This window comes from Helianthus annuus, chromosome 13 (genome assembly GCF_002127325.2).
Source record: "Helianthus annuus cultivar XRQ/B chromosome 13, HanXRQr2.0-SUNRISE, whole genome shotgun sequence".
NCBI lineage: Eukaryota > Viridiplantae > Streptophyta > Magnoliopsida > Asterales > Asteraceae > Helianthus > Helianthus annuus.
The window spans coordinates 143,872,604-143,890,728 of NC_035445.2; the positions used below are offsets into that span (position 1 = coordinate 143,872,604).

The 18,125-nt window shown below is 35.3% G+C and overlaps 2 protein-coding genes and 2 long non-coding RNA genes across 4 annotated transcripts in view; 3 read left to right on the plus strand and 1 right to left on the minus strand.

Annotated features, from left to right (window-relative positions):
* The first annotated feature begins 18 nt into the window (after window positions 1–18).
* On the plus strand, window positions 19–1,925 carry LOC110903320. Its single transcript, XM_022149350.2, has 2 exons — window positions 19–754; window positions 1,290–1,925. The coding sequence occupies exons 1-2, from the start codon at window positions 44–46 to the stop codon at window positions 1,923–1,925; spliced, it is 1,347 nt and encodes a 448-aa protein (XP_022005042.2). The 5' UTR covers window positions 19–43.
* A 2,984-nt stretch (window positions 1,926–4,909) lies between these two features.
* On the minus strand, window positions 4,910–8,721 carry LOC118485471. Its single transcript, XR_004876240.1, has 2 exons — window positions 7,095–8,721; window positions 4,910–5,145 (listed from the first exon to the last, which is right to left on the minus strand). It is a non-coding gene; the product is annotated as an uncharacterized LOC118485471 (long non-coding RNA).
* LOC110899578 lies at window positions 4,928–8,107 on the plus strand. Its single transcript, XR_002570358.2, has 2 exons — window positions 4,928–5,140; window positions 7,090–8,107. It is a non-coding gene; the product is annotated as an uncharacterized LOC110899578 (long non-coding RNA).
* A 5,288-nt stretch (window positions 8,722–14,009) lies between the features above and the next one.
* Window positions 14,010–18,125, plus strand: part of LOC110899622 (MLO-like protein 14) — a 50,661-nt gene continuing 46,545 nt past the window's right edge. Inside the window, exon 1 of the mRNA XM_035981609.1 lies at window positions 14,010–14,415. The gene's annotated coding sequence lies outside the window, so the exon portion shown is untranslated. The remainder of the gene's footprint in view (window positions 14,416–18,125) is intronic.

Here is an 18,125-nt window from a genome sequence, read left to right on the forward strand (position 1 = left end):
AAAAAACTCTCAAGTATTTTCACAATCATTTTTTACAAGAAATATGGAAGGTGGCGGTTCAAGCAAGAGAGGTGGTGGATCGAAAAAAAGAGGTGGCGGTTCGGGTACGAAGAAAATAAGGCCCAAGGTTCGAGCGAATCTTGGTGAGCCCGCTCGATTTAGGTTGCAAGACGAACCCGACCAAGTCCCACCCTTTCAAACCCAACAATACCCTCCCTTTCAAACCCAACAATACCCGCCCTTTCAAACCCAGCAAACGTACCATAACCAACCGTTCGTTCCACCGTTTCAACCTCACCAATTTCAATCCCACACGTATCAAACCCAACCCCACGCACTCGACCCACTACTAGAAGACAACACCCTCCTTCATCATTTTGCAAAAGCGTGGCATGAACCACGTGAACCACAACAAAGTGTTGACGAGGACGAGGACGAGGAAGAGGAAGAGGAAGAAGAAGCGGAGGAAGAGGAAGAGGAAGAAGAACAAAATGTTGAGGTTCAAGAAGTCGTTCCAATCGGCCGACAACCTTGGACGAGCGAGGAGGAGGTCTCGTTGACGAAGGCGTATTTGCACATCTCGGAGAGTAGGAAACACGGGAACGAGCAACGAAAGGAAGCGTTTTGGAGACGGGTTATAGCTCATTTTATGAAACTTCCCGGTGCAAGGGTCCGAAACATGGACAAAATGACGTCGAAGTGGTCGGATTTGAACCGAAAAATGAGCCGGTTCAACGCTTGTTTCATTCAAAAGGTATGTTTTTTTTTATTAAAAAACAGTTTATTAAAAAAAAGAGTTTTTTTTTATAAAAAAACAGTTTATAAAAACTGTTTATAAAAAACAGTTAAAAAAAACAGTTTTTAAAAAAAAAACAGTTTATTTTATAAAAAACAGTTTATTAAACAGTTTATAAAAAAACAGTTTTTTTTTAAAAAACAGTTTATTAAAAAAAAGAGTTTTTTTTTATAAAAAAACAGTTTATAAAAACTGTTTATAAAAAACAGTTAAAAAAAACAGTTTTTTTTTATAAAAAACAGTTTATTAATAAAAACAGTTTTTTTATAAAAAACAGTTTATAAAAACAGTTTTAAAAAAAAAACAGTTTATTTTATAAAAAACAGTTTATTAAACAGTTTATAAAAAAACAGTTTTTTTTTAAAAAAAACAGTTTATTAAAAACAGTTAAAAAAAACAGTTTTTTTTAAAAAAACAGTTTATTAAAAACAGTTAAAAAAAAACAGTTTTTTTTTATAAAAAACAGTTTATAAACATTTTATTTTTTTTGTAGAGCCGAAACCCACAAAGTGGAGCGAGCGAGGCGACGATCATGCAACAAGCCACCGAAATGTATTGCACAACGTACCATAAGAGAACTTTTCCACACGTTGCGGCATGGCAAGTTGCGAGACATCACCCGAAGTGGGTCCCCGTTGAGTTGGTTGACACGCATGGTCCTACGGCTCCAAAAAATCAAGGCGGTTCGAAAAGAACAAAGACATCCGATTCGGGGAACTACACGACTTCCGCGTCGGATAACTTGCCCCAAATGAACTTAAACGACGAGCCTCTAGACGAACCCCTTGACGAGCCCGTTGAGGAAAATACACCCACAAGGCCACGACGCAGACGAGGTGGTGATTCGTCAAGCAAAGGGAAGGAGGCGGTGGCGGAGTCGATCTTTAGAATCGAAGAGGAGAAAATGACCCAATACAAGATGGCCGAACAAAGAAAAGAAACAATGATGACCCTAAAAGTTGAACGGGAGCAGGCGTACAAGGAACACTTGAAAACGATCGAAAGACAAAATGATTTAAAAATCTTGTGTGAAAAACACGCCCATCTCGACGAACCGTTCAAGTCAATTGTCATCGAACAAAAGCGCGCGATTTGCGCAAAGTGGGGTTGGGAGATGCCATCGGTTTAGTTGTTTTTTTTTAAATCGGTTTAGTTGTTTTTTTTTATTTGGTTATGTAATTTTTTTTAAAGTTTAATGAAATTTATAATTTAGTGTTTTATTTTTATTTTCTAATTTTAAAATGAAAATTAAAAAAAATGGGAGTGATAGAATCCATCACTAGTGATTCCACCCCTAGTCCATTTCTATCACTAGTGATAGAAATATGGTTGATGACATGTCATGCTTTGATTGGAGAGTGGGAGTGATAGAATCCATCACTAGTGATTCCACCCCTAGTCCCCTAACTGCTTGTGTGTTTCTATGTTGGGGTAAAAATGTGTTTTATGGTTTTCCTAAAGTGTGTGTTTGTTATGGTATTGTTTTGAGGATTTATTCATGGAATATTTATTTTTTGTTGCGTATTAATTGAAGTTTTATGATGGTTAAATGTAATGTATCGTAGTCTTTAAGGTTAATTACGTCGTATTTGCCCATAGCATTATAGCCTGGTGACATTTTTAAGGTGGGCTTTGGACCATTAAGTTCTAGATTCGATTCTCATACGGAGTTTTTTCTCAGATTTATTGGATTTCCCTCTGAATTGATATATAAGCATTATAGATATGATAATACTCCAGTGATTCATCAGTGATCCAAATTTTCCGTTAAAAAAAAATTACGTGATATTTAAAGAAAAAATATTATTAGCTAGTAATTAACCCGCACGTTACGGCGGGGACACGATGAGAGTTTTGTCAGTTTCGTTTTGGTTTGTTACGGGACTGATACGGTACACGCGTTAAAGCTTTACCAATTTGTATTCGGTTTGTTATAGTACTGATACAGTACTAGCGTAGAGAATAACAACCGAAAGATAAAACATAAAAAATAAAATCGAAATATGACAAAAAACAATAATTGAACCACCACATTGTGCAAACATAAACTCACTTGTTAATAGTTGATTAGCACAAAATATAGTTAAATAAACAAAAGTTAATTTTTTAACCTAAATAGATAATACCTTTTTTTAATTCTTAAAACAAAGTAAATTTTCATTCTTTTTCATACCTGTGTACGACTTAATCCTTTGATTCTCGTATCCCTTTTTATTTTTTTGTCTAGATGATTGTGTGATTCATTGATTTGTTTTATAATTTCAGCATAACCCTGTCGATGATCGTCTGTTAACTACTGGATGGAGTACTTTCGTGGTCTAATCATATCAACTATTCACTACATGGAGCATATAACGGTAAACTTTACGTCGGTTTAATTTATGAAACATATTATATAAGTTTTTAGATGGTGTTTGTAAGGTTTAATTGTCTTGTGTAACTATGATTGACATCTATCAATGACATCTGTATACGGAATGAGATTCTTCGAGAACTAGAAAAGACGGAACGAGATTCTTCGAGAACTATAAAAGGAGAAAATACGGAATGAGATTCTTTGAGAACTAGTAAAAGGAGAAAATATGGAACGAGATTCTTCCACTAATTAGCCAGCAGTCATTACTTCTTAATGAACTCGAATTCACGAAATGATGAGTAATGTAAGGAGAAACGTTGAGATTCAAGAATTTAGACGCCATAATGAGCAGTTGGTTGATGTCATGATAGATAAAATGCAGAAATGTTGCATAATTCATTTAGTTTCTGTTTGACACCTTCAATCTCCGTTGCATCCTCTTTGGTGTCAGAAGAGTAGGATTCGATAAGTGTACCATCTATATAGACACTTGCAATGGTTTTGTCACCTGCGAGTTTATATGGATTAGAACGACATTTAATGTTGTAGTAGGTTGTGGTTCAGCTAAAATGACATCAAACATGACTAACGGTTCAAGTAAGTGTCTAAACAACAAGTTGCTTTCCGTCCTTCTGACATGCCTCATACGTGAACAAACCATCCATGTATGCTGCAAGTTAAATCCACAATCAATGTATAGAGTTGCAGCAGCAGATTCAACAATATCGCTGATATGGAATTGGAGAACCGTTGTGTATTTGCTTACTTATTGTTGAAAAATATGTTAAAATCGAAGAAAATAGTAAAAAAGATAAAATGAGACGTGTTATGTTGAAAATTGAGGTTGAAACTGTGAAGTAAAACATTTATATTTGCAAGTAAAACAATTAACATCTCACTAACGCAAATGCGATACTTACAAAATTTGATAGGCACTAGTTGTCAATACAGAAACTTAACAAGAGAAGCAACTAAAAAAGCGGTGAACGACGAGGAACACATTTAATATCTCACCTCCCTTTAATCATCATAACTAATAACCTTCACCTCACCGTCACTTCACTCCATCCCACACTCTCTCGTGGTTTCTGTACCCATCTTCCTGCAACATGGCGTTTAAATCCTTGAATCCCAACGCTTCTCCTTACATTACTCATCATTTCCTTTCCTGAATTCGAGTTCATTAAGAAGTAATGACTGCTGACTAATTACAAGACTGTATACAGCCCGTATAAAGTTATAAGGGTCGTATACAACCTTTATAATTTTTTATTCGATCGTATACTCAACATACGAGCACTGTTTTATGTCTTGTATACGGGCCGTATAACGTTATACGACCCGTATACAATGAATCGACTTTCTTTTTAATTAGTATATGTGGGATTGACGAAAACGCAGTAACGTTGAGGATTTAGAACTACGAACTCTGTTTGAGTTAGTTAATAACCACCGTTATTGAGCTTCTTGTTCTCAAGTTCACAATGAAGGTTCTGAAAATTGAAGGAAAAGGACTTTGTTATGGTTTGGGGAGAATGTTCTGGAAACTAAAGGAAAAGGTGAACTAGAATATCGATATGGTTGTTGTAAAAGCTTATATTTTACTACATTGAGTATGTGTTATACATGCGAGACGTAGATGCTGTCACAACCCCGACCCCTATCCCAGGGAGCGGGCGGTCGTGAGCCAGTTTCAGTGGTATCGGTGTTTATCAATTTGGCAGCGGAAATTTCATCAGGACCGTAGTTAGGAAATATTTTTATCAGAGTTAAACACCAAAAATATTTAAATTAAAGAAATGGGATAAAACCCAAGTTTTTCTGGTAATACATTTATAAGTGGGACAAAACCCGATTTTCATTTTGATACATCTATAGGGAATGACCCCAATTATTGAAAACAATTCTCATTTTAATTAGGTAACTTTTATTGCCACTTTTCTAAGCCTTCAGTGCTCTCCAGCTGGCTTTTATTGGCTTCACACTAAGTTACCTGAAACACATGTTTAAAACATTTTATCAGCAGGAAATACTGGTGAGTGAATCCCAGTTTAATCAAGTTTAAATAAAAAAGTCGCATTGAACAGTATTGAGGGCGCATCCGCAATTACATTTGTTTCCAAGTTATATCAATTACCACCACATGGTACTGTCGTTCCGACTTATGGTCATATTACTCCTTTACCAGGTGGTAACAAATTTTGTATACAAAACCCCAAATTTACCATCTGTAATTGTATTCTTACAAATACTCAATAACTGCTATTCGCATGGAAAAGTATTTAAGGTTTTGTAAAACAGTTCACAAAATAGGTTTACAAAAAGAGGATTACACACATTGCTATTATAGGGCTTTCCTTTGTGACTTCCTGGTTATAATCTAATTAAATAAACAATGCACACGTGTTAGTATAATAACCCATTTTAACATTAGTAATACCCTCCCCGAGACGGCATTCCAACGACTACGTCGGGCAGAGCCACGACAGCCGTTACGGAACCCTAGATCAATCGGGCAGAATATCTAATACGTATCCAGGGGTTATGTTACTTACAACAAGGCAGAGCTTCGCTAATTAGGGGGGTATAATGCCCGGGTATAGGGTCTACACTACAGAAATTGAGAGAGAATCACGAATTTTGAGTGAAGAAAATGAAATGCCAATCGTTCTAATTTATAGGGCCTGATTTCCAGTTTTACGCGGCCCGCGTAAGACGTAGCTAAGGGCTACGCGGCCCGCGAGGTCCAGAAAAGGCGGCTAGGTTTGCTGAGTCATCGACACGTGGCGGCACCAGGTTTTCGTTTATCGTTGAGCTGTCGCGGCCCGCGTAAGTCAAAAGCTATGCCTTCGCGGCCCGCGAGCGACCCCTGGAATTTGTTTTATTTGTTTTTTAATGAAATAAAGGTTATTCGGGGCCGGTTTTCGTATACGGGGTGTATTTTAGGACATATAGGGGTATTTTAAGTATATTAGGAGTGTTAGAAATATTTTAGAAGGGTTGATATATTTTAGTATAACTCCTGGATTATTTAATAATATATATAGTGTACCCACATTAAGTATAATAACCCAATTCCACTTTATCCCTACGTCACGAGACAGAACCCCCAACGAATTTAGGCAGAGCCTTAACATACGTTACGGGACCCTACGTCAGTCGGACAGGGTATCAGTGATCAGGGGTTACCATACCTAAAACGGGGAAGGGTTTTATTATTATTATTATTATTATTATTATTATTATTATTATTATTATTATTATTATAGGTGAAATGATAATAATAATAACTAGGTGTATTCCTTATCGCGCGCTGCGCGAGGGACATGGGTTTAGACGATTTAGTGCGTTAAGGTTATGCATTTATGGCAGCCTTAGTGTTATCTCAGACCAAGTTGCTGAAAGGTTTACAAAAAGTAACTTTCTATATCACTTGTTCCTTCACCAACAGTGGTGAAGCTTGAGATTTCCGACCGGGGGGGGGGCAAAAAACGTACACACCCAAAAATTTCTATAAAACGGGGGGTCGAAAACGTATATACCCAAAAATTTCTATACGAAAACTACATACTCTCCAATGGCACTAACATAGATGATAGAAGGCTGCCCCAAAACGCACCACATTTACTGATGACATTGCTTGTAAACACAAAAACCAACATATTAAAAGATGAGGCATCCAACATACCAACATAATACTGTTTATGATTGACATCAGAAGGATGATCTCTTCTTTGAGCCAAAACTTGAATACCTACTCTTTTTTTAATTGACCCGAACCCGTTTCAGCCCGAACCAAAACAACCCTTTTTTTAATTGACCCGTTTCGACCCAAACCCGTTTCGACCTGAACCCGTTTTAACCCATGACCCGACCCGTTTTCCAGGTCTAGACCCACCCTGCCCATGCATTAAGCCGTTGGTCCAAACGAAAATAGGTTACCTGCAGCTACATGATCGTAATCCAAGATGTGCAAAATGCCGTTTGGTTATCGGCTATTAAAGTGCATGTGAAGCATTGTTTTGTGATGTTCAAAGGCTCAGATCCAAATGCTCAGAAACTACATCTCGTTGTGGCTGCAAATAAACCCATCATTTGAAAGGAAGCCAACAAAGGCTTTGCAAACACGCAACATGCACCATAGATCAAGCAACCAACGGGAAAAAAAACGTTCAAATCCTTCTCATATTAATAGATAGGGTAATTGCCATGCCAAACAACGATCTGACCAATTTTTTGGGTATCATCATCGCCTAGCCAACCATGGGGTAATGACATAACCCACGGACTTCGGTTTTCAAGGTATAAGCTCAAAAATGTTAACTCATTGTGGCTGCAGTGAACATGATTGCCAGACCAAAACAATGAGTTTACCAATTATTTAAGCCAATGGTCCTATAAGTTCAACATTTGATGCTCAGACTACACAGATACATCATCACAGGTGTTATGACATTGTTGTTGACTGAACAACATGAGCTTCCAATTGTGATAACGGCTCAGATGAGTCAACGCCCAGCATCACAGCCTCAAAACATTAAACATCACAAACGAATTGAGGCAGAAAATAAATTCAAAAACGTCTCCGATGAGCCACAAAGATATGAAGCATTGGCTCATCATCATCGACCAAACCAGATACCGATTAAACCATCAAACAAATAACAGAGACCAAATGAAAAAGCCCTAAATAAAATTAGGGCTTAAACAACCAACAAGTCAGATTGCATCATAAATAATGGAAAGCCATATTTTTTATATAAGGATGAAAAGGCCAAACGTAAAGCCGCTGTCACCATCCATAGCCCGCCACCGAGAACCGTCGTATCAGAACCCTAAAGGGTTCGATGAGCAAAACGGTACGGCAAACAGGATGGCACCAAACGGAGGCGGCAACGGATCTAGACGACAGAGCATAGCCATCGTCCGCGTTGACTGAGGGGCACACAGCGAAGCAAAACGAAGAAGATACCATAGATCGAGATACAATACAATCGTCGCCGGCGGGGAAGCCGTCGACCAGTCTCCGCATCCGATCTCTCTCTTCTCTCCGCCGGCGAGCATCTCTCTGTTTTTCTGTCCGATGATCCGATCGCTCTGTCCCTCTACGCCGCCGAGGAGCGGCTCTCTCCTCTGTGACACAGTTTATCCAGTCTCCCTCCCCCTCTCTTTCTATTATCCCTCACGGTTTTAATTTATGTGTATCTCTCCGCCGGCGAGCATCTCTCTGTTTTTCTGTCCGATGATCCGATCGCTCTGTCCCTCTTCGCCGCCGCCGACGAGCGGCTCTCTCCTCTGTGACACAGTTTATCCAGTCTCCCTCCCCCTCTCTTTCTATTATCCCTCACGGTTTTAATTTATGTGTAAATAAAAACCCTTAAATATAAAGTAAAGTTTACTGTGTGAATACTGTTCAATCGATTCGTTTTTTAATATATAGAAGAATAATAATAATAATAATAATAATAATAATAATAATAATAATAATAGTAATAATTATAATAATAATAATAAGATAGAACTTTAGAGAGAGAGGGAGAGTGTGCGATATATGGTAGATGTGTGCCAAAGAAATGAAACTGAGCTCTCTATTTATACACACTTTTTGGCTTGGTTTTCACGCCAAACTTACTCCAGTACATGTAGACAATTTCCATAATTCATATGTTCAAACACGTAGACATGTATTAAAATTCACAATTTCTTTTATCATTTTAATATATATATATATATATATATATATAGTTGCTTCACTTTAATTGGCGCGTATAACTTCTAAAATATGACGTTTTATAAAACAATGAATATGTTATTAGAATGAGAATAATCTTATCTACATTTTGAACCAAGTTTCATTAAAAATGGAATAGGTTCAAATATAATGTATTTTTATTAAACGGTTCTTACGTTTGCCAAAATACTTTGTATTTCTATTGGTCAACTTACCCATGACCTATTCGTATAGTAACTTTATTTTAAATTTAAAAAATTTTGGGAATGTTACATCCTCCCCACCTTGTTTTAAATCTCATCCTCGAGATTTACTGAAATATAGACGTATACGAAAGATTCGAAATAAATTAAAATTATAATTGACATAGATGTTCGTGATTTTCCCCGAATGGTCAATTATTATGGTCTTTGGATTTCCTTATAGATATACATAACTATATAATCATATATTTCACATACTTGTAATATATATACACCATTTATAAGGTCAAATGTATTTAACAGATTCATATTTCCAAAAACAGGTCATGCTACTATCTAGGGAATTTCATAACATATTCCCCATCTCACCCGGTCTTGCCGGAGAGGTAATTATCATTGTATTTTCCTTTAAATAGAATTACTCTTAAATCATGATTTTTAGAAATGCATCATTTATTATGGTTTGCATCAAGAAACAAGGAAATCAGTATTCTCATGATGGATCATATTCTAGAACCGAGTAGTACCGATGAGCAAGAAATAACAGTGGCCAAGTGTTATTGCTTATTTATCATACTGGCACTGTTCTAGTCATCATCCTCACGGGATACCAATAACCATCATACTTTATCTATACAAGTAATTTAGCTTATCTCAAAGCTTAGTTTCAGGAGTTGATGAAATGATACCATTACCAGGGTGAATAAGTTTCACAATTTAAAAGAGAGATTAGGCATAGAATACAATAACTTGTAGTAACAATAGAATTTAATGTCAGGAAAGAACTTACTTTACTCATCAATTGAGGGAGATTCTGAATCAAAAATCTTAATTTGTGAATGGAAGTATGAAAAATGATTTGCCAAAAACTAGAAATCAATAACGTTTATTTAAATGGCAAAGATACACTGGATAATACAATAGAATTTAGTGTATCATGGTCTGAATAATTGTATCAAGACTACTTGAATGATGAATCAAACGAATGACGTATGAGTAGGGTTTATTATTAGCACAGACTACAAATTTATACAGACATCGCAAGGTGTTGTAGTGACTAAAACAATTCAACAATTACGGTAACCGAATGAATTCACCGTTTACGAAATTAACTGAAAGTTTCAAAGAAGCGAATCTGGATATTTCAAAAGATAGGATATTTCAATTAAAGAAATAATGTGGAATCAATTCAAAGATGAAAGAATTACTGGAGGTACATTGCATTAAGACTGGTTTAGAATAATGAATCAATAAATAAATTCGTACCTCTGGTGTGAAAATGAGATGAGTCCAAGTTTCAAAGAAATCGCCACCGCAAGGTGTCGGGTTTTAACAAATAATACATCGAAATTCAGACAATGAGATTACCTTGAATATGATGACCTCAATTCATCATATGGAATTTTGAATTAAACAAGTTCAAACAATTGAGCTTAGTTTGGGCATATTCCAACAATGGATATGTGTATTAACAAGAAATGAAAATCTGGTAGTTCTGAAAAGAAGATGAGTTTTCCAAGAAATCGGTTGACTCGATTATCAGTATTTAAAATCAGAGAGAGGGGGTATTTTATTAAAACTCATGAGTAGATGATTTTTTTAATTGAATTTACATGCATGACAAACAATGCACAATATAGGAATTTGTCCAGAGGTGAGACAAATGAGAGTTGACTCTATAAAAGAAAAACAAAGATCTTTTATTGATGATGTTTTGTTCGGAATCAAAAGTCAACTAATACTTAAGTGCATACAAAACATAAGGGTGCTTATTTTAAAAATTACTATGGTTTCTGGTGTTTATGCGTTCTTCTTAGCTTCATCTGGGTTTCTGTTCTTGTTGTCGGGAGCCTTAGATAGTTTTGGGCAGTAGTGACGGAAGTGGCCTGGATCTCCACATTTGTAGCATACATTAGTTTCCATTCTCTTTCTACATACTTTCTCTGCATGTCCAGCCTTCTTGCAGAAGTTACAGCGAAATGTCTTCTTAAAATGACGTTCTCTTGCGTGCTTTTTGCTGTTGCTGGTAGGTTGTACGATTTCTGGTTTCATTCCTTTGTCCTTAGAGGATTTGTTAGAGTAGAATTCCTTATAAGAGTAGCCGTAGGTTGTGGTTTTCTTTCGTTTGAAAGATGGAGTTTTGAAACGAATATCATGACTTCCATTGGTACTAGGGCTAGGTATGAAGTGATGGGTATGCTTACAGTGTATAGTACGATTTTCGTTTATAGGCACATAAATTTTAATAGCTTCAATAAACGAAGGTATGGCATTCGATATTCCTTGAGCTATTATATTTTCTATAGTATTTCTTTTCAAAGAGTTTTCATTACTAGCCGGAATTTCTTGATCACATGTCATCTCCTTTGACATCTGAATTACAAACATGTTCAGATACGATTATCACATAACCAAGCAATTATACAGGCATATTTTGTTTAGCATCATCCTAATCATAACTATTAGTATTATGCGATGATATTTAAGGTAACATATATATGTTATATCTTAACATTTTCTTTTATTATATATCTTATCAAATTATAAGGAAAATGGAATCTTAGATGTTTTCTTCCTTTGATGTAATAGCTCTTATACTGCCTTAATTATATTTCCAGGGCTCATGGTTGGATATGTATATAAAGATAAAGATAAAAGCTTTATATGAAATTATGAGATTTTTCGTTTTTGACTCATTTATTGTTTTTCAAGAGGTGGTGCTAATACAAATATTCTTAAGCTATCCTTTGAATTAAGGCTGGGTATCAAAATAGATCTTAAGTAAACATGTAGGTTTGTTTCTTCTGTTATATAGAAGCTTGTCCTTTTGCAGAAGACATTTAATTCTTATATATACATACGTATAATTATAAAATCAATTTATGAAAATCCAGTTGATTAATTGTATTAACTATCATGTTTATTTTCATAACTTTGTTTATTCCCTGATATTAACCGAATAAATTTCTATCAAATTTATTGAAGATAATATTTTAGAACAAAAAGGGAATTCACCAGAAAGAATAAATTTAATAGAGATATAATTTTCTTGATTCTTTTTAGAGCAATTTTAATCTTGACAAGTTAACTAAATTTTTGTTATAACATATTTATAATTCAATTTAAATTCTTAATTTATTATATCTATGTAATTAAGATTGGTAATAGAATACAAAGTCTGGTGTTTCTAAATTCGATTCTTAATATATTAAGAAATATTAAGAATGAAGTATTATTCTTCTATCATAATATATATACATATGACTTGTCTATAATTTAAGAAATGAGTCGAACTTATCAAATGGTAAAAAGTGTTTTGCTTTAGAAATATATGTATATATATTTTAAACCATATTGTTATGTCGTACTAAATATTTTTGTACATGATTTACTTCATGGATGAAATATTATTTATAATATTGGTACAAGTCATAAAATATACATACATTTGACTTATAAATAAGTTTTATGTTATTTCTTGTTGATACATAGGTATTATGTATTAAATCATTTAATTACATAATATCAAGTTATTGTATGTATTCTGGTTTCATAAATATTGTTTTATAAAATATTTTGCATCTTTTGTGGTATACGTATATGTTTATAAATTTTAGAATCGTCGAATTGTAATAATTCGTGTTCATTATTAAATTTAAGAATTACGTTTAATAAAATCATTTCTAATATAACTTTATTCAAGAGCCAATTATTTTATTCTTCCAAAAATATTATTATCATTATTAGTTTAATTCAAAAGAGAATTCAATAATATAAATAATGATGATAATAACAGCATATCTTAAAGATTTTTCTTCAGAGAGCATGTGTATATAAAATTTTTAATATATTAATTATCATAAATGTTGACTGTATACATAATTTCTGAATATTACGTAATTTATCAAATTTTGACAATTAATATTTAATGATGAAGAATTATAAAGTGATTTACAAAGTATTTCAAATTATTGTATTTAAATAATACTGAAATATTATAATTTAACAAAATATATGTGTTATCAAAACTTTGCTAAATACACATCTTTAAATTAAGTAAAATATCTTTCTTTCAGTGAATAACATTTTATAATTTTATATTATGATATTTTAGCGGTATCGTACCTAAAGGTGTTATTTTACATCTCTGGTTAAGATATTAATATCAATATCATAATAATATATTGGTATGGTATATATCTTGACACATTGTAAAATATAATTTTATGAATACTTTTCTTTTTATAACTTGACACATTGTAAAATATAATAGGAATTACATATCCTGAGGAATTTAAATGATATAGGATCATTTAGATACATTACATATTATCTAAATATTTATATCATGATATTTACAAAATATCATATCTGAATTGCATTTATTTTATATTAATATTCAAATATTAATATTAACGTTGTATTACTACTATGAAATTCATTATGTTTATATATATACATATGGATATAATAGATACATCAGATATTACAAAATGATATTATTAATATATATCATCTATATATCTATATATAAGCATTTCCAATGTACAAAATATTAAATTAACACCCATATTTTAAGATGGCAGACTAAAAGTCTCAAACAAAACTCTATATTTTTACATTTTTATTCCCATTCTGCCCTCCTTTCCCTACAAAACTCAATGGTTCCCTTCAATTAAACAACTCTCATCCATCGAAACCCCTGCTCATCATTCATCACCAATTAAGTGCATTTTGGCTTTCCTTATTTTGAGGGCAAAAGTCCTTTTTGAAGGCAAAAGTCCTTTTTTTTTGGTGTTTGGCTTTCCTTATTTTAGGCAAAAGTCCTTTGTTTTGGGCAAAAGTCAGGATTTCCTGACTTTTTTTTTCCAAAAGTAAGAAGTTGAAAATAAGCTAAGCCAAACATGCCCTAAATAAGACGCCACCGATAAGTCGGAGAAAGCCAACCGTTCGAACAACCCAACCGTCTTCATCTTCCATCTTCTTCTTCACTAATAAAACCAGTTAGGGTTTATCAATCTAAACCCTAACCCTAACACCATGGCCCGATCTCCATCCTCCACGGCGTGTCTACTCTACACTTTCCGTTATGCGACCTTTTGGTAGTCTGCCATTCCCATCTCCCCTATAACCTGATTTTCCGGTCTTAAAGGTTACATCAATGGAGATGACTCTCATCTTCCCCCTGACCTGTTTTCAATTCTTACCTCAATCGACCAGATCTGAGATGGATAGATTATTTAAAAAATCTAGGGTTCCATGTCAGAACCGAAGGTGAAAACAAAGATTCAAGTTGATTTGAGATCCACTTACGAGGGTTCAGAAACAGGTAACCCTTCGATTTCATTGTCTTACAGCTTAATCTACTTGGTTTTTTATTTCTCATTAAACCGTGTTGATGTGTTGATCTTCAGTCACATAATGCCTGTTACATACTTATGATTCAAATTTACAAGTGTAGTGTGAGGATTTAGTTTGTTGTAGTTTGTACCAATGGGGCTTCATCCGTGGTCAGTTTTGTGACAACCGGTAATTAACGGCTTCTAATTACGCGATTAACCAACATTTAAGGCGATAATAAATAATGTTTAAGACACGAATTAATTTAATTAGGATTTTGTAATGCCTAGGAGCGCCTACACGACTTTACAGTACGCGAATGATAATCTGCAAAGAAACTGCGTAACGCTAAACGATAACGAACTGATGTCGTACAAAATACTGACCTCACCGACAAATACGAATTTTATACGTATATTTTATACCTATGAGTTTGGTTTTGCGAATTTATAGCGCTATCGAATGTCACAAAGCGAAAACATGAACGAAGATGCGGAAACAGTAACGCGCAGACAATCAACGATGAAACGGAAGCACCGGACAAGAATTTTTGTCGCGATAATAATATATTATGATATATTGAACGTCGTTTTCAAATTTTAATATCCGTAGTCGAAACCGGATTGAAAAACGGATTAAAGCGGCAACGACACAATTTTACGCGACTTTTAGCGTAAGCGACGAACGAGAGCGTCAAATGCGACAATCGACACTGTTTTGCGTCTTCTTATTTTAAAACAATAATTTACGACATTTTTACGACGTTCGGGTTTTGATAACGGGTCTCGTAGGAATTACGGGTCACTTAAAACACGCGATTGGGCTTGCGGGCCTTGGGCCCAAGCCCAAAGCCCACTAACTAACCCTAGTATATATTTGTAGTGATGAAGCTTATTGACAATTGAACCCTAAAAATCACACAAGCACACACATCTGCTTTTCCTTTTCCTTCTCAAACCCTCTCTTCCATAAGACCTCCCTTTCTCTCAAATATGTATACATAACAAAAGCCAAACACCCTCTCGTCTTCTACCAGCAACCTTTTATCCCCTTCCTTTGTTAATACTCATTCACCAAACAAACAAAACCCCTCATCTATCAAAGGAACAGGCCAACCACGACTGTGGAGGCGGTGTACGGCGGTGGTGGATCCCCACAAGCACGACATCAGCGGCAACCACCCCCCCCCCCCCGTTACAGAATCAACGGCCGGCCACCATCCTTGGGTGGTGGCGCATGGCGGCGGCGCGGCGACAAGGTCCGAGAGGCAGAGAGAGAAAGAACGAGAGGATGGAGAGAACGAAGGGAGCCGACTGTTGACCTTTCCGTTGACCGGAATCGGGCGGCGACGAGCGACGAATTCCGGTTCCACGTGATAATTATTTAGATGGATACATTGTCACGTTCCAAAGCGTGTTCGGTCAGTTTTGGGTGATGACTTTGGCGGTGGTTGTAGTTCAAACGGGTCACGTGGGTGTGGGTTGGACGGATCCACGGTTACATGATAGATCTTAGTGGTTTTGATGCTTTCGGTTCCCGGTCAACTGAGTCAACGCAATGAGTTGACAGCTCAAACCTGGTCAACGCTAGTCAAACATGGTTTTGGGTCAGTTTTGCATTGCAAGAAAACCAAGTTGCTCGGATTTTATTTTGGTTCGGTTCGAGATCGGTCAAACGCGGTCAACTCAGACCCGGTAAAGTTTATTGGCGCAGATTTTTCGCCTTATCATTTAGATAGTTTATATCTCTACGCGAACCGAGCTCGAACCTTTAGCGATTACATAACGTTTATGCATTATTGATTCTTTAGAGTTTGATATATTTTGACTAAAACTATATATCGTTATTACATTGCGTTGAAATATTATTTGATTGTTGAGTTTTGACAAAATAACGACAACTTGTGTTGTCGGGATTATTCCAAAAACAGAGGAAACTCTGTCCGATTTTTGTAAAATCCGTTATACGAAACAATTATAATTCCTAAATGACGTTCATCGGATGTCAAAAGTATATTTTTTTTTCAAAACAAATATAAAGTGTAATATATATTTTGACGACATATAGAACTCAAAAACTTTCATAAAATTTAACATAATGGTTTGTGTCGTTTCAGAAGTCAAGATTTTCGACTATTTTTACAATAATAAATATTAAGCTATATATTTACTTTCAAAACGCCGCTAAGCCCAAATTATCCCGAACTCTTTTATAAAACAAAAATAATGTCGGATGGCGATAATTTGGAAACTCTATTTTCAAATACCGTTGATTCGTATACATTTATAAAAAACATAAATGCAATAGTTTATATTTATTTCAAACTTATAAACGAAGTGTCGTAAGATTTTAAGAACGATATTACGCAAACTATGACATTATATTACCGCATCACATACGACATTCGAATATGTACCATTTCATCTACGCCCTTTTATTCGCGACGACTAACACGACTTCGTTAGTATATTTATATTTATATATATAAATACATATTTTGTAATACTCGAAAACTAAGTTGATTTCGCGACTTAGTTTTATCCCGATTATAAACGGGATCAAATAACCATAGATTGGTTATTCTAAATCAAAATACTAACACCTTCATAGAATCGTTTAGTTAACGATTCGGTAGAGCTCGGACACGTAGTTTAGTTACGTTAAATTAGAAACTGATAAGTTATTCCCTGTTAGGAATACTATAGATGCATGCTAGCTACTTCACATTCTTGGAATGACATCACGGAATCACGTTAAGCTAGCTTTGCACAGGAATGTCAAGGTGAGTTCATAACCCCCACTTTTTACTGTTTTACATTTTTATAAACGTTTTCGGGGGTGGAAAGACATGCAAGTTTTGCCAAAAATAAACAACTTTTCGTTGAACGAAAACTCATATTTCTAAACCATGTTGCGAACGAATTTCAAGGAACTTAAATGGTTTACGAATGATTTCGATCAAACATACCGGTTTTACAAAACATGCGCCTATTTACGAAACGTGCATGATTTTCTAATGGGTACGGGCGACACAGTCGAGGTGATTCGACACAGTCGAGGGGATTCGACACAGTCGAGGTGATTCGACACAGTCGAGGTGATTCGACACAGTCGAGGGGATTCGACACAGTCGAGGGGATTCGACACAGTCGAGGTGATTCGACACAGTCGAGGTGATTCGACACAGTCGAGGGGATTCGACACAGTCGAGGGGATTCGACACAGTCGAGGGGATTCGACACAGTCGAGGTTATTCGACACAGTCGAGGTGATTCACACAGTCGAGGTGATTCACACAGTCGAGGTGATTCGACACAGTCGAGGTGATTCGACACTAAAAACCGTCTACACAGGTTGAGTACTTCATATGTCGCCGCATACGTTAATGTCCTCGCGAAACATTAACGATCAACCTGTTCATAGACGCTTTACATACCCATTTACAACGCTAAAACTTTCATATATTCATAAGATTCATTTGATGGAAACTCTCAAATACATGAATTACAAACTTTGGTAACGTTTTTCAAGTTATACCTAAGTAAGAGGAAGCGCTGATCCTGCTTACAAAGGTTCGTTTGGGCTCGGCCCATTCTCTCTCTCTTGCAATGCACAAAGACTCTTGTGGGCTAGACTCACAGCTTTTCTTATATCATGCCATGAAAATAATTTTACTATATTTTCTCAACAACTTTAAAA